Source organism: Hyalella azteca, unplaced genomic scaffold (assembly GCF_000764305.2).
Source record: "Hyalella azteca isolate HAZT.00-mixed unplaced genomic scaffold, Hazt_2.0.2 contig2960, whole genome shotgun sequence".
Classification (NCBI taxonomy): domain Eukaryota; kingdom Metazoa; phylum Arthropoda; class Malacostraca; order Amphipoda; family Hyalellidae; genus Hyalella; species Hyalella azteca.
The window spans coordinates 108,021-125,254 of NW_025933217.1; the positions used below are offsets into that span (position 1 = coordinate 108,021).

A 17,234-nucleotide genomic window follows, 5' to 3' on the forward strand; every position below is an offset into this window, starting at 1 on the left:
TCATTCAACTTATGAATATATCCCAAAAAACTTGAATTCATATAATACTAATCATGGACTTGAAATATTGGGTGTCTTGAAGACTCAGTAAATTCTGTTGGCTATTTTTATCCCAGTTTATGTACTGTTTCGGAAATAAATGTATTAAAAATGTAATTTTTGATGATTATTTTCAAGGAATTTGGCGCAAACAAAAATTTTCAGTGCGAATTTCAAAATAGTGATAGAAAATAAGCTCAAGTTTGTGCCATAATACGCCAAACACGAATAGAAAAATCAACGTGGATTTATAATTTTTTCAGCTTGTATATATAAGGTAAATAAAATTAGAAAATTAAAATAAACAAGTTGACCTCGACAAATGTTTGTCGAGGTCAACTTGTTTGTTTTAATTTTCTAATTTTATTTACCTTATACTGTATATACAAGCTGAAAAAATTATAAATCCACGTTGATTTTTCTATTCGTGTTTGGCGTATTATGGCACAAACTTGAGCTTATTTTCTATCATTATTTTGAAATTCGCACAGAAAATTTTTGTTTGCGCCAAATTCTTTGAAAATAATCATCAAAAATTACATTTTTAATACATTTATTTAATAATACGCAGAAAAAAATTATTACTTCCGGATTATTGGAATAAACATTAGCATTGATCAGTTGGGTGATGAGGTTTGTTGGTTTAATGTTTACATAATCTGATGCAAACAGCATGTATGCTGACCAAAGGCAAGTACACACATTGCAGCTTTATCATGCATTACAGCTTAGTAGTAGGGATTGTCACGCAGTGATATTGGACACGCAGTAGACCTGTCACGAAGTAAGTAATACATGTCACGCAGTTATTAGTATCACGCAGTAATGCGTGGATGACAGTTAGCTACATTACTGCTTCACTGCCTTATTAAGTATTAGAGATGATGTTAAGTAGACACTGCCAGTTGCGTGGCAGAAGCAACAAGCCTCGGGAATGAGACATTAGGCCGCTACAGCCCCTTCCTGCAACACTAACTTCTAATTAACGGCCGCTGCTGCCTCTGTGATAACCGCGTGAACCTCATTAATGAATGTTTGTTAGAGCCTCATTCATGAATGTTTGTGAGGGCTCAGTCATGAATATTAGTAAGGGCGTCATTCATGAATGTTTGTGAGAGCCTCATTCATGAGTGCGGGTTGGATCCACATCCTGTATTTCCTGTGCGCCAAAGCAACGAAATTCCAACAATATTTGCAACAACCATAGGATATTGTACCATCGTGTTGCACGTGGAAAACAACTAGAAATATTTCATCTACGTTTAAATTATTTACATTTGAATTCAGAATGAAAATTCTGCAAGTTTAAAGTATGGCAAAAGTTGGGGCCTTGAATAGTGGCGGAAATGGCTATACGACCACTCGTTTTTTTCTGAATATTTTTTCTTGCATAGAAAATACTGGATATTAATTATACGTGGTTAAACTAAGTTTAAAAACGGTTCCAACGGTATACGAAAAAAAAATAATTTTGTCAAAATATATGAGAATAAATTATGAAAATTAGAAAAACCTATAGGTGGAAATGGTTATAAGACTATGATGGGTTTTTCATAATTTTAGTATCTTTCTGTTATATTTTCACGTTAAAAAGTACAGCAATATAAAGAACATCCTGATTTTCGCCACGTATGGTACTTCTGGTGTAGTTCAGTGTCCTCATTTATATTTTCTCGAAGTATAAAAGATGCCAAATGTTGCAAGACTCACAGAGGCCGAGAAGGCGCAGATTTTGGCCTTTGCGAAATACGTTAGAAGCCAACGGGATATCGCAAATAAATAAAACGCTCCAAATCCGTTGTACAATCATTTGTTACTAATTCGGACGGCTACAGATCAAAAATTCTCCTTGGACCAACCCCAAAATTAACTGGCAGGGATCTTGGGCGACCGTTTTCAGAGGCTTCTAACGCTGGCAATAACTCTACTTCTGTAAATTTGGCCACTGGAGTTGATGTGACAGCATGACGCATCCGTCAGATATTGCATGACTCGAAGAAATTCAAGTACATGAAGCGGAAAAATGTCAATATATGCTCAAACAAAAGCATATTGTCAACCGACTAAACCAGCTGCAAAAAATGTACTTATCGGTGAGAGATTATCTTCAGCGAAGAAAAAAGTTCAATCTTGATGGTCCAGATGGATGGCAATGCTATTGGCACCACCTGGACCGTAAGCCTGAATTCTTTTCCAAGCGGAAATCTGGTGTTGGTTCGGTCATGGTTTGGGGGGCGTTCAGCTGAATGGGAAAATCAAATCTAGCTGTTATACAAGGGAGACAAGGTTCCGATGCATACAAGCACCCGCTATTTCAAGATCTTCTCCCTTTTGCCGATGAGAAACATGAGGGTTCATATGTTTTCCAGCAAGACAATGCTTCGACTCACACTTAAAAGTCAGCAAACAAATTGTTCCAAGAGCAAAATATTACCCTGTTGCCTTGGCCAGTGCTTAACAATGACCTCAATCCCATTGAAAATCTATGGGGCATCATGGCAAGGGATCCTTCGTTCCTGGGATAAAATTCCTCCAGAGACTCTGGATTATTTGGTAAATCGCATGGGGAGAAGATGCATTGGGGTATTTAAGGCGAAAAGAGGTAAGATTGCCTATTAAACCGAGTGTATGGGACCCAAAACGGAAAAACCGTTCATGGTCTTATAACCATTTCCACCGATGTATTTCTAATTTTCATAATTTCTTCTCATTTATTATGAAAAAATTATTTATTTTTCGTATAGCGTTGGAACCGTTTTTAAATGTAGTTTAACCTCTTATAATTTGAATCCAGTATTTTTTATGCAAGAAAAAATATTCAGAAGAAAAATGGAGGTCGTATAGCCATTTCCGCCACTGTACACAAAATTTTAGAATTGGGCAATAAAATGAAATCCTTATCGAATTGGTAAATCTTCATACTGTCTAGTAATTCGTAAGTCCCATATATCTCATTATTTATTTTCAATTCTAATACATATTACTTTTTGATTTAACAATATATTTGGAGTTTCTTAGCAAAGATCTATCAGTAACAGGAATATAGGGCGGCGCTGTGGTCAGGATGAGGTGACGCTGACGAGAGGATGGCAAGAAAAACGGTCCTGCGTATCTCGGTGCGACCGTCGCCCAGATGGACGACGTTGGCGCCGCGGGTGGTGTGCGTTATTTTAGGGAAATTCCGTGTAGAAAGGAGTCTTTTGCAGGTAAATTTACGTTAGATAGGGAAATTCCGTGTATAAAGGATTTTTTTTGCGGTGAAATTTACGTTAGAAAGAGATGCGAAGTAGAAAATTCTAGGGTTAAGTGGGAGATAAATGAAAGACAATGGGAGGTACGTTTGGAGCCAGAATTTGAGCTTCAATAAGGGCATATCCTGAGAGGTAGAGAAGAATAGAATAGAAGTGTCGGCGTTGAAGAAATAGGCCCATGGCCTGTTGCCGATTCTTGAACTTTTCGTGACTTGATTCACAAGGGATCCGGCCTTTGGAACCCGATCTTTCCATAATGTTTTTGAAGATGTTCATACTCGGAGCGTCAACGATGCTATCAGGGAGGCTGTTCCACATGTAAGAGATTATACAACAAGGAAGAAGTCAAGGAAAATATGTGACGGAGAACATTCTGAAAATATTTATAATGGAGGAAAAAAATTAACGGAATCAATGATAAAATTCAAGCTGTACCTAAGCAACATAAGATAATATTTTTTAAAATAATTTAAACCTAACTTTTTCCTACAGACGAAAAAACGCAAGACAAAAAGTGTGCGAAAGGAAGCCAAATTTCGACGCGAAAAATAATAACCAAATTAGATGTGACGCGCTCCGAAAAAATTACAATCAGTCGTCTGGTTGAAAAAAAAAGACTACTTAAAATTGAAAAATGGCGACTTCCGTATGAAAATATCCGATTCCTGTATGAAAATTTTATTATTACGATTGTGAACTATATTATATATAATATTATAAATAATTACTTCGTGTAGCTTTGAGGTCGAAAATTTTTATTTTGTTCATACACTTCGACACGGAAATCTTTCTAAGTCAACAACTACACAAAAAACTTAATAAAGTTTATAGTTGAACAATTTTTTTCTTTATATCAACCCATAGTCAGTGAAGCCCGCAAATCACCATTCCACAAATCACCTTCTTCATTCAAAAAACGAAATTAATGAAAGTAATTCATCATCAATAGGTAGTAATAACTAATTATATAATGAATGGTCGGTCATTTTATTTTTGTGCTAACGATAGCGTCCCTCAAGTCGAGAAATAAGTTCATAAGAAATACGTTTGGCAATTTTTTGCAATAATTCGCTACTTTTACTGTAAGTGGGTCAGTGTTATCCCGTGCAAATTGTTTTGTTCACTCATAGACTCGCACACGTACAATGTAAGAGCCTTCATGTCTGTTCCATTCATTGAATAATCGAAGCCTCTATTTAGAGTGACACTACTCAGTGCTATCACCCCTCAGTGCTATCACCACTCAGTGCTATCGCCACTCAGTGCTATCACCACTCAGTGCTATCGCGCCTCAGTGCTATCACCACTCAGTGTTATTACCACTCAGTGCTATCACCACTCAGTGTTATCACCACTCAGAGCCAACAATCACCTTCATCGCCACCCTCTCACCGTCTCCTCAGCTAAGGTGAGTGCTATCAAGTTTACCAAATTCAATTATGGTGGCATCGAATTTCGCAAAATTCACTGCCACCATAATTGGCATATTAATGAAATGAATATGTTAAATTTATTTTCTTTAATTTAAAGTGAAATATTTAACCTAATTTAAAACCTCCGACCTGTGTTTCTCTCAGTGAATTGCACATAAATTTTGAAGTAGGGGGCCCTTGGGATTGGCTTAGCGCTCGACGAAGATCGGCCGTCTCTGCTTCTCCGATAAATGTTAACGTTCTAAAGCAGTTGTTGTGTTCCGGAAATGAGATTGAATCGACCCAGCTTTTGGCCTTGCAGTTTAGGCCTCAGTTGTGTTCATTTCCATAACAATAGAAGCCCGAAAACGTGGGATTTCTGCGACAAAAATCTGCATGGTATCTGAATGGAATTTTGTTATAAAAGTTTTTCAAATAAGTGATTTTTGAGGCTCGAGAGGAACTGGCATAACCGTCTGATTTAGAGAAGTGTGTTTTCAAGGACCGTTATTGTAGTAATTAAATTAATGAATATTGTAATGATTTGGAAGTGTTAATGATTAAATAATTTCGTATGATGAAGACCGTGAAAAATGAAATGCCCGGGAAAAATTATTCTTGGAAATTCCAAGAATTGAGAGTTCCTAGGAATTGAGATTAGCAACTTAAATTCCTAGTCTCAATTACTGAGACAAACTTGAAGGAGTTTGGCCTCTAAAATTCTATGGTGAGGTCAAATTTCCCAAACTTAGAAAAATCATCAATGAGGTAATTTTTAAGTTGTAGATACTGCACCTGTAGGAATTTTGATTGTTAAAATTAAAAAATATCTGACACTTTAATAAATATTAGTGCTATGTTGTTTTTTGTGGGGGCCAGTGAGTGAATAGATAGAGGGGATCATGTCAGTACCTACTCTATGGAGTCACGGGAGACTTTACAGAACAGAGGCAGTTGACCTAATTAAATAATGTCTATAAAAAAACCTAGTACACGAGCCTGCAGCAGCAAGAAAACTACATAGATCATTAGATCTATTATGGGACACAGATTTAAATAAAATAGGTCGTCTGGAACATAACTCATTACGAAAAAAATTTATAATAAACCGAATAGTTAATAAACATTTTCTGGAGCGGCGTGCTCATTGAACGGTTGTAGTGTCCTATAGAAGCTTCTTTTGATGCCTAGTTAACCCATTGTAGGCTTGAATCAAGCCATGTTTCGTATAATAGATAGCGGCACCCACGAGGGAGCGGTTGCTTCTGCACTACTGCTTCGTGATGACGAGCTGGTAACAACGATAGGTTGCGCCCGCACCAACGATACCTGGGGCCATATAAGCGATACCTTGGGCCAAATCAGCGATACCGTGTATTTTTACTTGCGATACCTTGTGCCATACCAGCGATACGTTGTGGTCTTACTGCGATACCTTGTGCCATACCAGCGATACCTAGGGCCATACCAGCGATACCTTGGGTTCATGAAATCGCTAGCTTGGACCCATTTTTACGATAACATGAGTTTACTGGAACGATACACTGAGCTAATAAAAAAGATATATAGGGCTTAAAAGAGCGATATAATTTGTTTGCGAATGTTGCGCTTCTTCGAGCGATATATTTTGGTTCTGCAAACTGTAAATTATTGTCTGCGTACGATACATTATTTTCTTTAGAAGGATACATATAAATCATGGCTGCGTGCTATGACTGTGTCTTGACTGCTAGACATGGCTGCATCTTGACTGCATGGAATGACTGTGTCTTGACTGCGTGGCATGACTGTGTCTTGACTGCGTGGCATGACTGTGTCTTGACTGCGTGGCATGACTGTGTCTTGAAGTGGCATGACTATGTTTTGACTGCGTGGCATGACTGTCTCTTGACTGCGTGGCATGACTGTGTCTTGATTGCATGGCATGACTATGTTTTGACTGCGTAACATGACTGTCTTGACTTTATAAATGTCAAGCTATAACCCACACATAACCTGGAACTCTCCCATTATCTAGTATTGAGCTGCAATGCATCATTAGATTATGCATCACACGGCCGCCTCGTTATGCATTCCACGGTTATACATCACACATTTATACATCACACGGCAGCTCCGTTGTACTTTTTCACACAATCAATGGACCTCAATACACAACTAGCTCAGCTGCGTGCTGATAGTCACACAAAGGAGGGCTAGGCAAAGCCAAATAAAACAAAGGCGCTGAGCACGAGTCGTCCGTCATTGTGGCGTCTGAGGACCATGTAACATCAACTGCATTTAAAATACATCCAAGTGAAGGGTATGAGTTTGGAACACAAGTGCAAAAATTTTAGAGCATTAGATGAATGTGTCGGACACAATGTTGATTGTTAGTAAGCCTTTAGACCCGATGTAGTTTGTCAAAGTAAGGTGAGGAAATAATTCACTGTTAACGTCGATACATAATGCTTTGGTATCCGGTACAAAGACGCTTGACGCATGGATGCTTTACATTAATGCACGTGAGACTGCGCTACTTGACTCAACGACACGTGACACAAAAACATGTGACACAATGAGACTCAGCATAAAAACATGTGGCACAATGGCACTTGATACAAAAAATGTGACTCAATGACCTTAGCTTAAAAAGATGTGACACAATGAAACACTTGACACAAAAACATGTGAAACAATTACACTTAGCACAAAAACATGTGACACAATGACACTTGATACACAAACAGCTGGCAAGAGTTAAGACAACGTGTGTCAAGATTCTTTAATAACTGAAACCTCAATTGAAGTTAAGAGCGCGTCACTGGCGGCCACTCGTATAGGGGAGACGAAGGCCACTAAGAGTAACAATGTATACTATAACAAATTAATGAACGAGCGCGTTGAACAATGGCGTGCGTAATGTGATGGTATCTCTACTGAATAATCCCTGAATAACGCTGAACAACGTTGATTACGATTTGATTGTGTTGAAACAATGTTTTTTTAACGTAATATTAATGTCAGATGCCTGGTGAGCACGCAATGGCTGAGTAGTGTTAAAAAGGAATTCGTTAAATAGCAATGCTTTGTTGTCACTTGAACATGAAGTCATCCTCTTACATTCATAATGAACAATTTCGAGATCATAGATGCGTCGTACCAACTTATTTCCTTTAATTTCCGTACAGACATTCTATTAACAACTCTTTCGCTTGTCAAGAGGCTTAACTCCTTTTAGCTTTTTAGCACGGCATTAGCGACATTAAGTTTGTACTGGGATGCGATTTACGTTAAATTATGGATAGAAGGCTGAATTAAGCCGTTTACTTCACTTACATAGCATTCAAATAGCACGTGCAAATTATTAGTTGTTAATTCATGGCTTACGCAAGTTCTCTTCCCACCCTAGAGTTTTCTATATGTGTAGAGAGTGCTAACGCTGAAATAGACACGCTCGTAGCAAATGCAGCAATTTCTTAAAAAAGCAGACATTCTTAAAGCAGACATTTTTTAAGCTGACATTAATTAAAGCTGACATTCTTAAATTTAGGCAAGTATCCCGAGCAATATCGCGTTAAGCATCCCAATGTGTACACTCAAATACTCAGGTTTTTACTTCGTATTAATATACTCATCTAAAATTCACAAGCACGTCGACTTTAACTCGCAGGTCCCATGTTTGCATCGTATCCAGTTTCCATCAGTATTCGTCTAAAATATAGGCCTGAGTGTGAAGGTTTATTTAAAGCGCTTATTTGCATTGCAACTACGGCCAAGTCATCATATGGCTTATTCATTATCCTTAATTCTTATTCGTACAGGACTACATAAAACCTAGGAAAAAAGACTTTGAAGTTTAAAAGTCTCGTCTGACAAGGTCAAAGGAGCACGTGCAATCGCCCACTAGAAGACTGGATCTCATCGGAAGAGATTTTCAATTAAAATGCGATGATCATGGGATATGAGGCTCATAGAATAAAGAAAGTTTAACCATTATTAGATTAATTTAAATAGACATTTTAGACGATAGCATTTGACAAGAAATTCTTTGATCTATATCAAACCATACATCAATTTATTGCTGGTAATAACAAGAAAATATGCATATTTTTCATAGGTATAACTAATTAAATCGTGGATGAACTGCACTCATTTTTCAATAATAAAATGACTTAACAACCTTGATTTATTTAGCTTCATTCATTCATTATTCAATACTGGAATCACGCAAATCTTCTTATAATATATATTTTTGGAAAGGGAAATTAAAACCAAAAGTTAATCTGAAACAAGTATAAGATCAACTCTAAATCCAGAGGATTTAGGGATCAACGAAAATTGGAATTCAATCAACTTTATTGGGAGTGTCAAGTAAATTAAATGTTCGGTCCAAACTGCGTGGAGTTTATCGAGAATATATTGAAAATCAATTTACGGAAATATTCGCTCCATTAATCGCTTTCAGTACAAGCACAAATTAGGTCTAAAAATTAAACTAAACCACGCAATAAAAAACAGGCAATTCAAGTCCACGCAACACAAGTCCAGGCAGCACTTGTGTGTGCAGCACGCAGTGTACAAGTCCACGCAGTACAAGTCCACGCAGCACAAGTCCACGCAACACAAGTCCACGCAACACAAGTCCACGCAACACAAGTCCACGCAGCACAAGTCCACGCAGTACAAGTCCACGCAGCACAAGTCCACGCAACACAAGTCCACGCAGCACAAGTCCACGCAGCACAAGTCCACGCAGCACAAGTCCACGCAGCACAAGTCCACGCAGCACAAGTCCACGCTTGCCTTATACGGGAGCGCACGCACGCGACTGAACGTCACACAGCGTAGAGCAGCTGTAATAAACAGCTATCACGCAGCTGTTAACAAGCTCAACCAAATAGCTGAAGAACAGCTGCACTCCGCACCTGCCGAGCGGTTATAGCACCTGTTTGCTCCACCAGCTGTTGCGCAGCAGCGCCTCGCAGCTGTAAGGCAGCTCATCACACAGATGTAGAGTAGCTGCTCCACGCAGCTGTAATGCCGCTGCACCACACTACAGCTGTAGCGCAGCTACATCGCACAGCTGTAGCACCGCTGCACCACTGCAGCTGAAATACAATTACATGGCACAGCTGTGCCATGTAATTGTAATCGTTTAAATTTGGCAATTTCTGCGAATATTTTTTAGCGTGAAATAGCCCAAAATATTCATTATTTATTGTCACACCAACCTTGAGACGTTACCGTGCACTAGCACCTCCAGCTCATCATGCGGTGCACTAGCACCTCCAGCTCATCATGCCGTGCACTAGCACCTCCAGCTCATCATGCGGTGCACTAGCACCTCCTGCTCATCATGCCGTGCATTAGCACCTCCTGCTCATCATGCCGTGCACTAGCACCTCCAGCTCATCATGCCGTGCATTAGCACCTCCTGCTCATCATGCCGTACACTAGCACCTCCGGCTCATCATGCCGTGCACTAGCACCTCCAGCTCATCATGCCGTGCACTAGCACCTCCTGCCCATCTTGCCGTGCACTAGCACCTCCTGCCCATCTTGCCGTGCACTAGCACCTCCTGCCCATCTTGCCGTGCACTAGCACCTCCTGCTCATCATTTAAGGTTACGTTCGAACTGCCATGAAAGTTTCGCTTTTACTGTCACAAAAGTCGCCATAGTCCAGCAATCTATTAAAGTCGTCTAGATGCAATAAAATTTGTGTAATACCGATATAAAATAATTTTTGTGGTTTTTGAGCAGCAAGAAGAAAGTACAAAGGTGGCTTAATGTTAAAAAAAAGTTCCTTCATATTTCTGCAAAGAGGCCTATTGCTTATCTTGAAGGATGGCGACTTAAATGATGGTGGCAACTCATGTGCAGAACTGAACGACTTATTTATCCTGCTCCTCGCAACGTTCCTGGGCTGGAATGTTGTTTGCAGAGCTAATTGCGTTGATGTCTTTAATGCCTTCAGACATGTAATATGTTACGAATATCAACGTTACTTTTTGAATAAATCTCGTCTCTCACTTTTAGGCCGCAATACCCACTATTTAGCAGACCCATTATATAAGGCGTAGTAGTACCCCTAATATCAACCACCTCGTTATAATAGTACCCTAATATGATCCCATTAGTCCCAATGAAAGCAGAGAACGACAAAAATATGTAACATTTGCCACAGAAATTTAAATTATTCGAGTTGATTTCTACCGCACGACTTACACACGCGCGTCCCCTTCGCAACGTCTCGTCTCGGTTGGCTTGACCAATTTACTTGCCATTACCTTGCGTTAATTCTGCAGTGTCCATTGATCTTTTTTGAGCCGCCATATTGACCCCCGTAACCCCCCCTTTACCCCCCTGCCTTAATCACCATACAGGGTGATTCTGGCGTGCAGGGTGACGAGTCGCCGACATGCTTTACTTATGCCAACTGCAGCATGACAGCTGCAGCGTGCTGACAGATGGCGTGCTGACAGCTGGCGTGCTGACAGCTTACGTGCTGACAGCTGGCGTGCTGACAGATGGCGTGCTGACAGCTGGAGCTGACAGCTGGCGTGCTGACAGCTGGCGTGCTGACAGCTGGCGTGCTGACAGCTGGCGTGCTGACAAGTATTGTGCTGACAGCTCCATGGCGACAGGAAATGTCTGAATATTTGTTGTGCAGTAGCACGAAATTGCCTGTCATTACGGACGAGAAGTTCGCGGTTCTTCATAACACAAAAGTTGGCAAATAATTTCTTCGCTGATTTTTTATTCCAGTAATTGGCTCAACTTAAACTCACCCCCTCCCCTCACCCCCTTCCTCCCCTCGCCACTCCATTCCCATTCCAGGCCGATGACAGGCCTGGAAGCGACACCTGCAATTCCAGGTAAATTACCGCTGCCCAAGATGACTTACTTTTGTCTATACCCACTCTCCCCTCTCCCCTTCACCTACCCCACTCTCCCCTCTCACCTCCGCCTACTCCACTCTCCCCTCTCACCCTCGTCTACCCCACTCTCCCCTCTAACCCTCGTCTACTCCACTCTCCCCTCTCACCCTTGTCTACCCCACTCTCTCCCCTCTCCTCTCACCTTCGCCTCCCCCACTCTCCCCTGTACATCCCCCACTCCAGCCCTCCTCTCTGCTTCCCCCACTCTAGCCCCCCTCTCTGCCTCCCCCACTCAGCCCCCAAATCCCTTGCGGGATCCATCACTTACTCCCTCGCTTGCTCCCCTCTCTTCCCCCGTGGTCACCCACTCTATCAACCACGGTGTCTCATCACTCACTTACCCCATTTATCATTCATCATTCTCAATATTCGTTTCCCTCATCATCTTCATTCTTGTACCATAATTCCTGTGATCCTATACGGAAGAGGATCCTGCAGGCTATAATGGTAGGATAATATCATAATAATGGGATATTGTGTGTGATAAAAGAGCAAGGAAGTGAGTAATAGACGAAGCATATTAAATATATAATTTATTCAAACGGATCAAAGGTTTGAACTTTGAACTGGTGTGACTTGAAGTAGGCCTTCACCGGGCCTACTTCAACTCACTATTATGAGGCGCGCGGGAGGAGTTACGCGCTCGATGGTAGACGATGACAGACATGCAGTAACTGTACCCTGTATATCTGTAGTACAAGTACGCTGTGCCCTGTACATCTGTAGTACATGTACGCTGTAGCCTGTACATCTGCAGTACATGTACGCTGTGCCCTGTACATCTGTAGTACATGTACGCTGTACCCTGTACTTCTGTAGTACATGTACGCTGTACCTGTGCTTTCAGGACTTTATATCGTAGGATACGATATTTCGTGCAATTAACACAATTAAATTGATAGTATTATATAAACTGAAAATTCTAATAGTAATGTTTATTTTTTGTATTGAAATTATTTTTAATTTCAAATCGAAATAATGTTATGTGTTTTACTTTGTGTGCAGAGAACACAAGATGGCCGAAATAAAGATGGCGGCCACGATGACCGCCGTGCTGTTATGGTACACAGGTTTGTTAAACATTTAATTTTGACTCATATTTAAGATTTTGAAAATTTTACATTCGTTCAACTTTGAAAGAATATTATTTTACCGATATTCATATATATTGCTCAAGAATAAACACGTCCATTAAGATACAAGTTTAGTTTTCATGAGGAAAACCTACTAACATTTTTGATTCCTACGTCGTAAAATTTCTCAATCACTTATAAAAATATAAAGATTTAAAAAGGAAAGATGTGAATGCATTTTTTTTTATTAATCCATAATTTCTTTAAATTTGAAAATTGCAAATTCTTTTCAGTCTCACTTACTCACATTCGTGCATCAGCGGTGAGTGCATGCGGCAATTCGTCATCTCTAAATACACCGCACACGAATGCTGCGAATCTTGCCACGAGTCTAACTCTGACGACTCACGACCTCAACGTTTCAGAGTCTAGTTTCCACAAGAATCTGAATGATGAAAAGTTTGATGAGAGAATCCAGTCGCATGAGCGACATGAAAGAGATGCTGGCAAGTTACGAGGACTGATAGGTCCGGTAACAGAAGTCCGGGATCTTGCAACGGACTCGTTGGTTCTAGTAACAGGAGGTCGGGAACTTCTAACGGATTCGTTGGTTCCGGTAACAGAAATTCGGGATCTTGCAACGGACTCGTTGGTTCCGGTAACAGGAGGACGGGAACTTCTAACGGATTCGTTGGTTCCGGCAACTGGAGTCCGGGATCTTGCAACGGACTATTTGGTTCCGGAAACAGGAGGGCGGGAACTTCTAACGGATTCATTGGTTCTGGAAACAGGAGTCCGGAATCTTCTAACGGTTTCGTTGGTTCCGGAAACAGGAGGTCGGGAACTACTAACAGAAATGCTGGTTCCGGCAACAGAAGTCCTGGATCTTCCAAAAGACACGTCGGATCCTTTGGTATCCAAAATACCTGGCGTTCGTTTTGGACCTGATGATCTCTCGAGCCCTCGATTGATGTCGAAGATACGCGCATTGCCTACGCGACGTGCTGCGGCACAAGACGTTCCATACTCTCGTCGACGTCGCCGGCGTCGGGACGTGGACGAGTTGGACAAGGCGTCGCCGCACGTAGACGAGCTGGATGAGGCGTCACCACCTGCGGACGAGATGGATGAGGCGTCACCACCTGCGGATGAGCTGGACGAGGCGTCGCCGCACTTGCACGAACTGGGCGATTCGTCGCCGCATGTGCGCAATCTGGGCGAGGTGTCAGCGACGGCGCCTTACATCGACCGCGCAACACCGACGAACGTGACGGCCTACAGCGGCGTCACGGCCATCCTCCCATGCCTCGTCAACAACTTGGGACAGCGATCGGTGAGTAGCGGACAGGCGGTGGGCAGGTAGACGTCAGGGGTCAGGTTGTGGCGGACAGGCGGTAGGCATGTAGACGTTAAGGGTCAGGTTGTGGTGGACAGGCGGTGGGCAGGTAGACGTCAGGGGTCAGGTAGTGGTGGACAGGCGGTGGGCAGGTAGACGTTAGGGGTCAGGTTGTGGCGGACAGGCGGTGGGCAGGTAGACGTCAGGAATCAGGTTGTGGTGGACAGGCGGTGGGCAGGTAGACGTCAGGGGTCAGGTAGTGGTGGACAGGCGGTGGGCAGGTAGACGTCAGGGGTCAGGTAGTGGTGGACAGGCGGTAGGCAGGTATAGACGTCAGGGGTCAGGTTGTGGCGGACAGACGGTGGGCAGGTAAATGGCAATAGTAGTAAGGAATGAATAGACGGTATACAGATGGATGATAGAGGTCAGTTAGTGACGGACAGTCAGTAGACAGTGGGATGACAGGTGACAGATTAATGCGCGTGGAAAGCAAAGGGATAGCATTTAATAATAGGGCAGAGGTGGATGGCAGTGAATATGTCATTTATAGCGACGACCGGTGATCAGATGAATGGATTGACGTGTATGAAAAGGTTTGGAAATGTTGTTCACAGCGGATCTCAGAACGACTTGATGATGTACTCGCGAAAATACACAAAATTACCTTAATTTCTCTATCCAATTGTTTACTTGAGAATATTTTTTACAATTGCGCTCTATCTCCTTAATTTATTCTAAATTTTGTAAGATTCTTAATTTCCTGAATTTTGGAGCTATTCTATTCAGTGACGAAAGCTTTGCCTCGAATTCCGATCAGCAAACTTTAACATTTGTATAGCTTACGGTTTGTGCCAACGGCAACCGAAAAAATACATATTAGTTTAATTACCAAGTGAAGTATTTGCTTTGAACACGCAAAATCCTGCGTTAACGTGGCATCAAAAATGTTGCTTAGATAAATAAGTGACGAGCATCGAGGCATCAAACATGCTCACATCAAATGCTCTCAACATGTAGACATGCTCACATAAAAATATTCTCAACAAGTAAACATGCTCACATAAAAATGTTCTTAACATGTAAACATATTTTCACGAGACCAACCATTAACACCATCGTCGTCTATGTGGACGAAGCTAGTGAACTCTTCCTTTAACAACTCTAAAGTTTAACTCTCAGATGTGGGAATTTTAGAACATAGTTTAGATGAATAAAATGAATAGAACACAGGTTACATGAACAGAATATTCGTTAAATGAGTAGAGCGAGGGTTAGGCGAATACCATAAGCTTTAATAAGAACATAAGTTAGAAACATAATAGAACATAGAAACATAATAGAACATAAGTTAGATAAATAAACGAATTGTTAAATAAAATTCAACTTACGACTTGCGTGCGAATGTGCGACGGTGCTAGTCGAAACTTCATACTTCAAGATTACTAAGCACAAGAAGTAGTAAATTTGTTCGTCGACTTATTTTTTTGCTATTAATCTTACTGCTTCATTGAATATTTTTGGCTAAAATACTGAAACTTTAAACATTTTTGAGCTAAAATAAATTTAGTAATAATGTCGAGGCCCATTTGTCGTATTTTGTTGTTATATATTTAAATCATTGCAGTGGCTATAGTTCTACACACATTTGAGGTTGCAGTCAACTTGCAGCCACTGGAGCTTACACTGAGAGAAATGGGCAGGTCTGGATGGCCCACTTTGATGAGTCAACCGCGTCCGAAAATCGATGCACTTTTTTGACTCACTTGCCCCATTTGTGGGTCATACTGACCCATTAAATTTCAAGCATGACTCACTTGTGGCGTTAAATCGCTCTGACGCTCAGATGCTAACTACGTATCCATGCTACGGGTGGCGTCATTGTCATAAGAGATTTGACGTCACAAGTGAGTCATGCCTGGAATTTAATGGGTCAGTATGACCCACAAATGGGGCAAGTGAGTCAAAAAAGTGCATCGATTTTCGGACGCGGTTGACTCATCAAAGTGGGTCATCCAGACCCGCCCATTTCTCTCAGTGTATTTTCCTTATTCATAAAGTATATATCGTTCAATAAATCTAAACATTTCGAAATTCATGATTCGGGGAATTTCACTGACGCAATATTGTTGAAAGTATTCATTAGCTTCGCCAACAATATGTACAATATCCGTAATCATCAGAAGATAAAAAATTAAGGCAGAATGATAGGCGGCCATCTGGTGGCCGGCTTTTTAGTGACCAAGATCTGAAAGATTAATCATTGTTCTGATCTGAAAAATAGATCTGAAAACATTCTCATTGTAGTGTTGCATTGAGAAAAAAATCCACAGCAGTCGTGGGGATGAAACAAAATGGCGACAAACGTATTATTGCGACGCCTCATTAAAAATCTCATTAGGGATGACGTGCTGATTGTTTAATAACTAATTAATAACATGAAAGGCTCAGAGATAACAACAGTACCTAACTGACATGTTTGTCTAACATATCTTGCCTTAAGAGTCATGCTATACGTCATGTTTGACGAGTCATGCTCAATATGTCATGTTGAACGTCTTAAAAAATGAGTCATGCTCAACGTGTGATGCTGAACGTCACAAATAACAAGTCATGCTCAATGTATCATGCTGAACGTCATAAATAACGAGTCATGCTCAATATGTCATGCTGAACGTCTTAAAAAACGAGTCTTGCTCAACGTGTCATGCTGAACGTCACAAATAACGAGTCATGCTCAATGTGTCATGCTGAACGTCACAAATAACGAGTCATGCTCAACATGTCATGCTGATCGTCACAAATAACGAGTCATGCTCAATGTGTCATGCTGAACGTCACAAATAACGAGTCATGCTCAATGTGTCATGCTGAACGTCACAAATAATCAGTCATGCTCAATGTGTCATGCTGAACGTCAAAACAAATGAGTCATGCTCAACATGTCATGCTGAACGTCACAACTAATGAGTCATGCTCAAGATGCCATGCTGAAAGCCATGCCTAGCTAGTCATGCTCAACATGTCATGCTGAACGTCATGCCAGAAACCATTTAAACACATCCCTCCACACTGCATGTTATGTGTTGCATGTTCTCATTGTTTGAATAAATTAGCGGCAGTTCTTATGTAGGTTGAATATGCCATATCTTCCATAGAAATGCTGCATTAGAGCGAAGCGGCAACATGGGATGTTCAACATCG

At 41.0% G+C, this 17,234-nt stretch overlaps 2 protein-coding genes across 2 annotated transcripts in view; both read left to right on the forward strand.

Annotated features, from left to right (window-relative positions):
- Positions 1–4,276: 4,276 nt before the first annotated feature.
- The window catches only part of LOC108681424, a 28,471-nt gene continuing 15,513 nt past the window's right edge, over positions 4,277–17,234 (forward strand). The window contains exons 1-3 of the mRNA XM_047885745.1: positions 4,277–4,698; positions 12,630–12,694; positions 12,991–14,030. Coding sequence (XP_047741701.1) covers positions 12,640–12,694; positions 12,991–14,030 — 1,095 coding nt within the window. The 5' untranslated portion in view covers positions 4,277–4,698; positions 12,630–12,639. The remainder of the gene's footprint in view (positions 4,699–12,629; positions 12,695–12,990; positions 14,031–17,234) is intronic.
- Positions 7,592–9,626, forward strand: LOC125179595 (transcription initiation factor TFIID subunit 1-like). Its single transcript, XM_047885744.1, has 2 exons — positions 7,592–7,596; positions 9,203–9,626. The coding sequence occupies exons 1-2, from the start codon at positions 7,592–7,594 to the stop codon at positions 9,624–9,626; spliced, it is 429 nt and encodes a 142-aa protein (XP_047741700.1).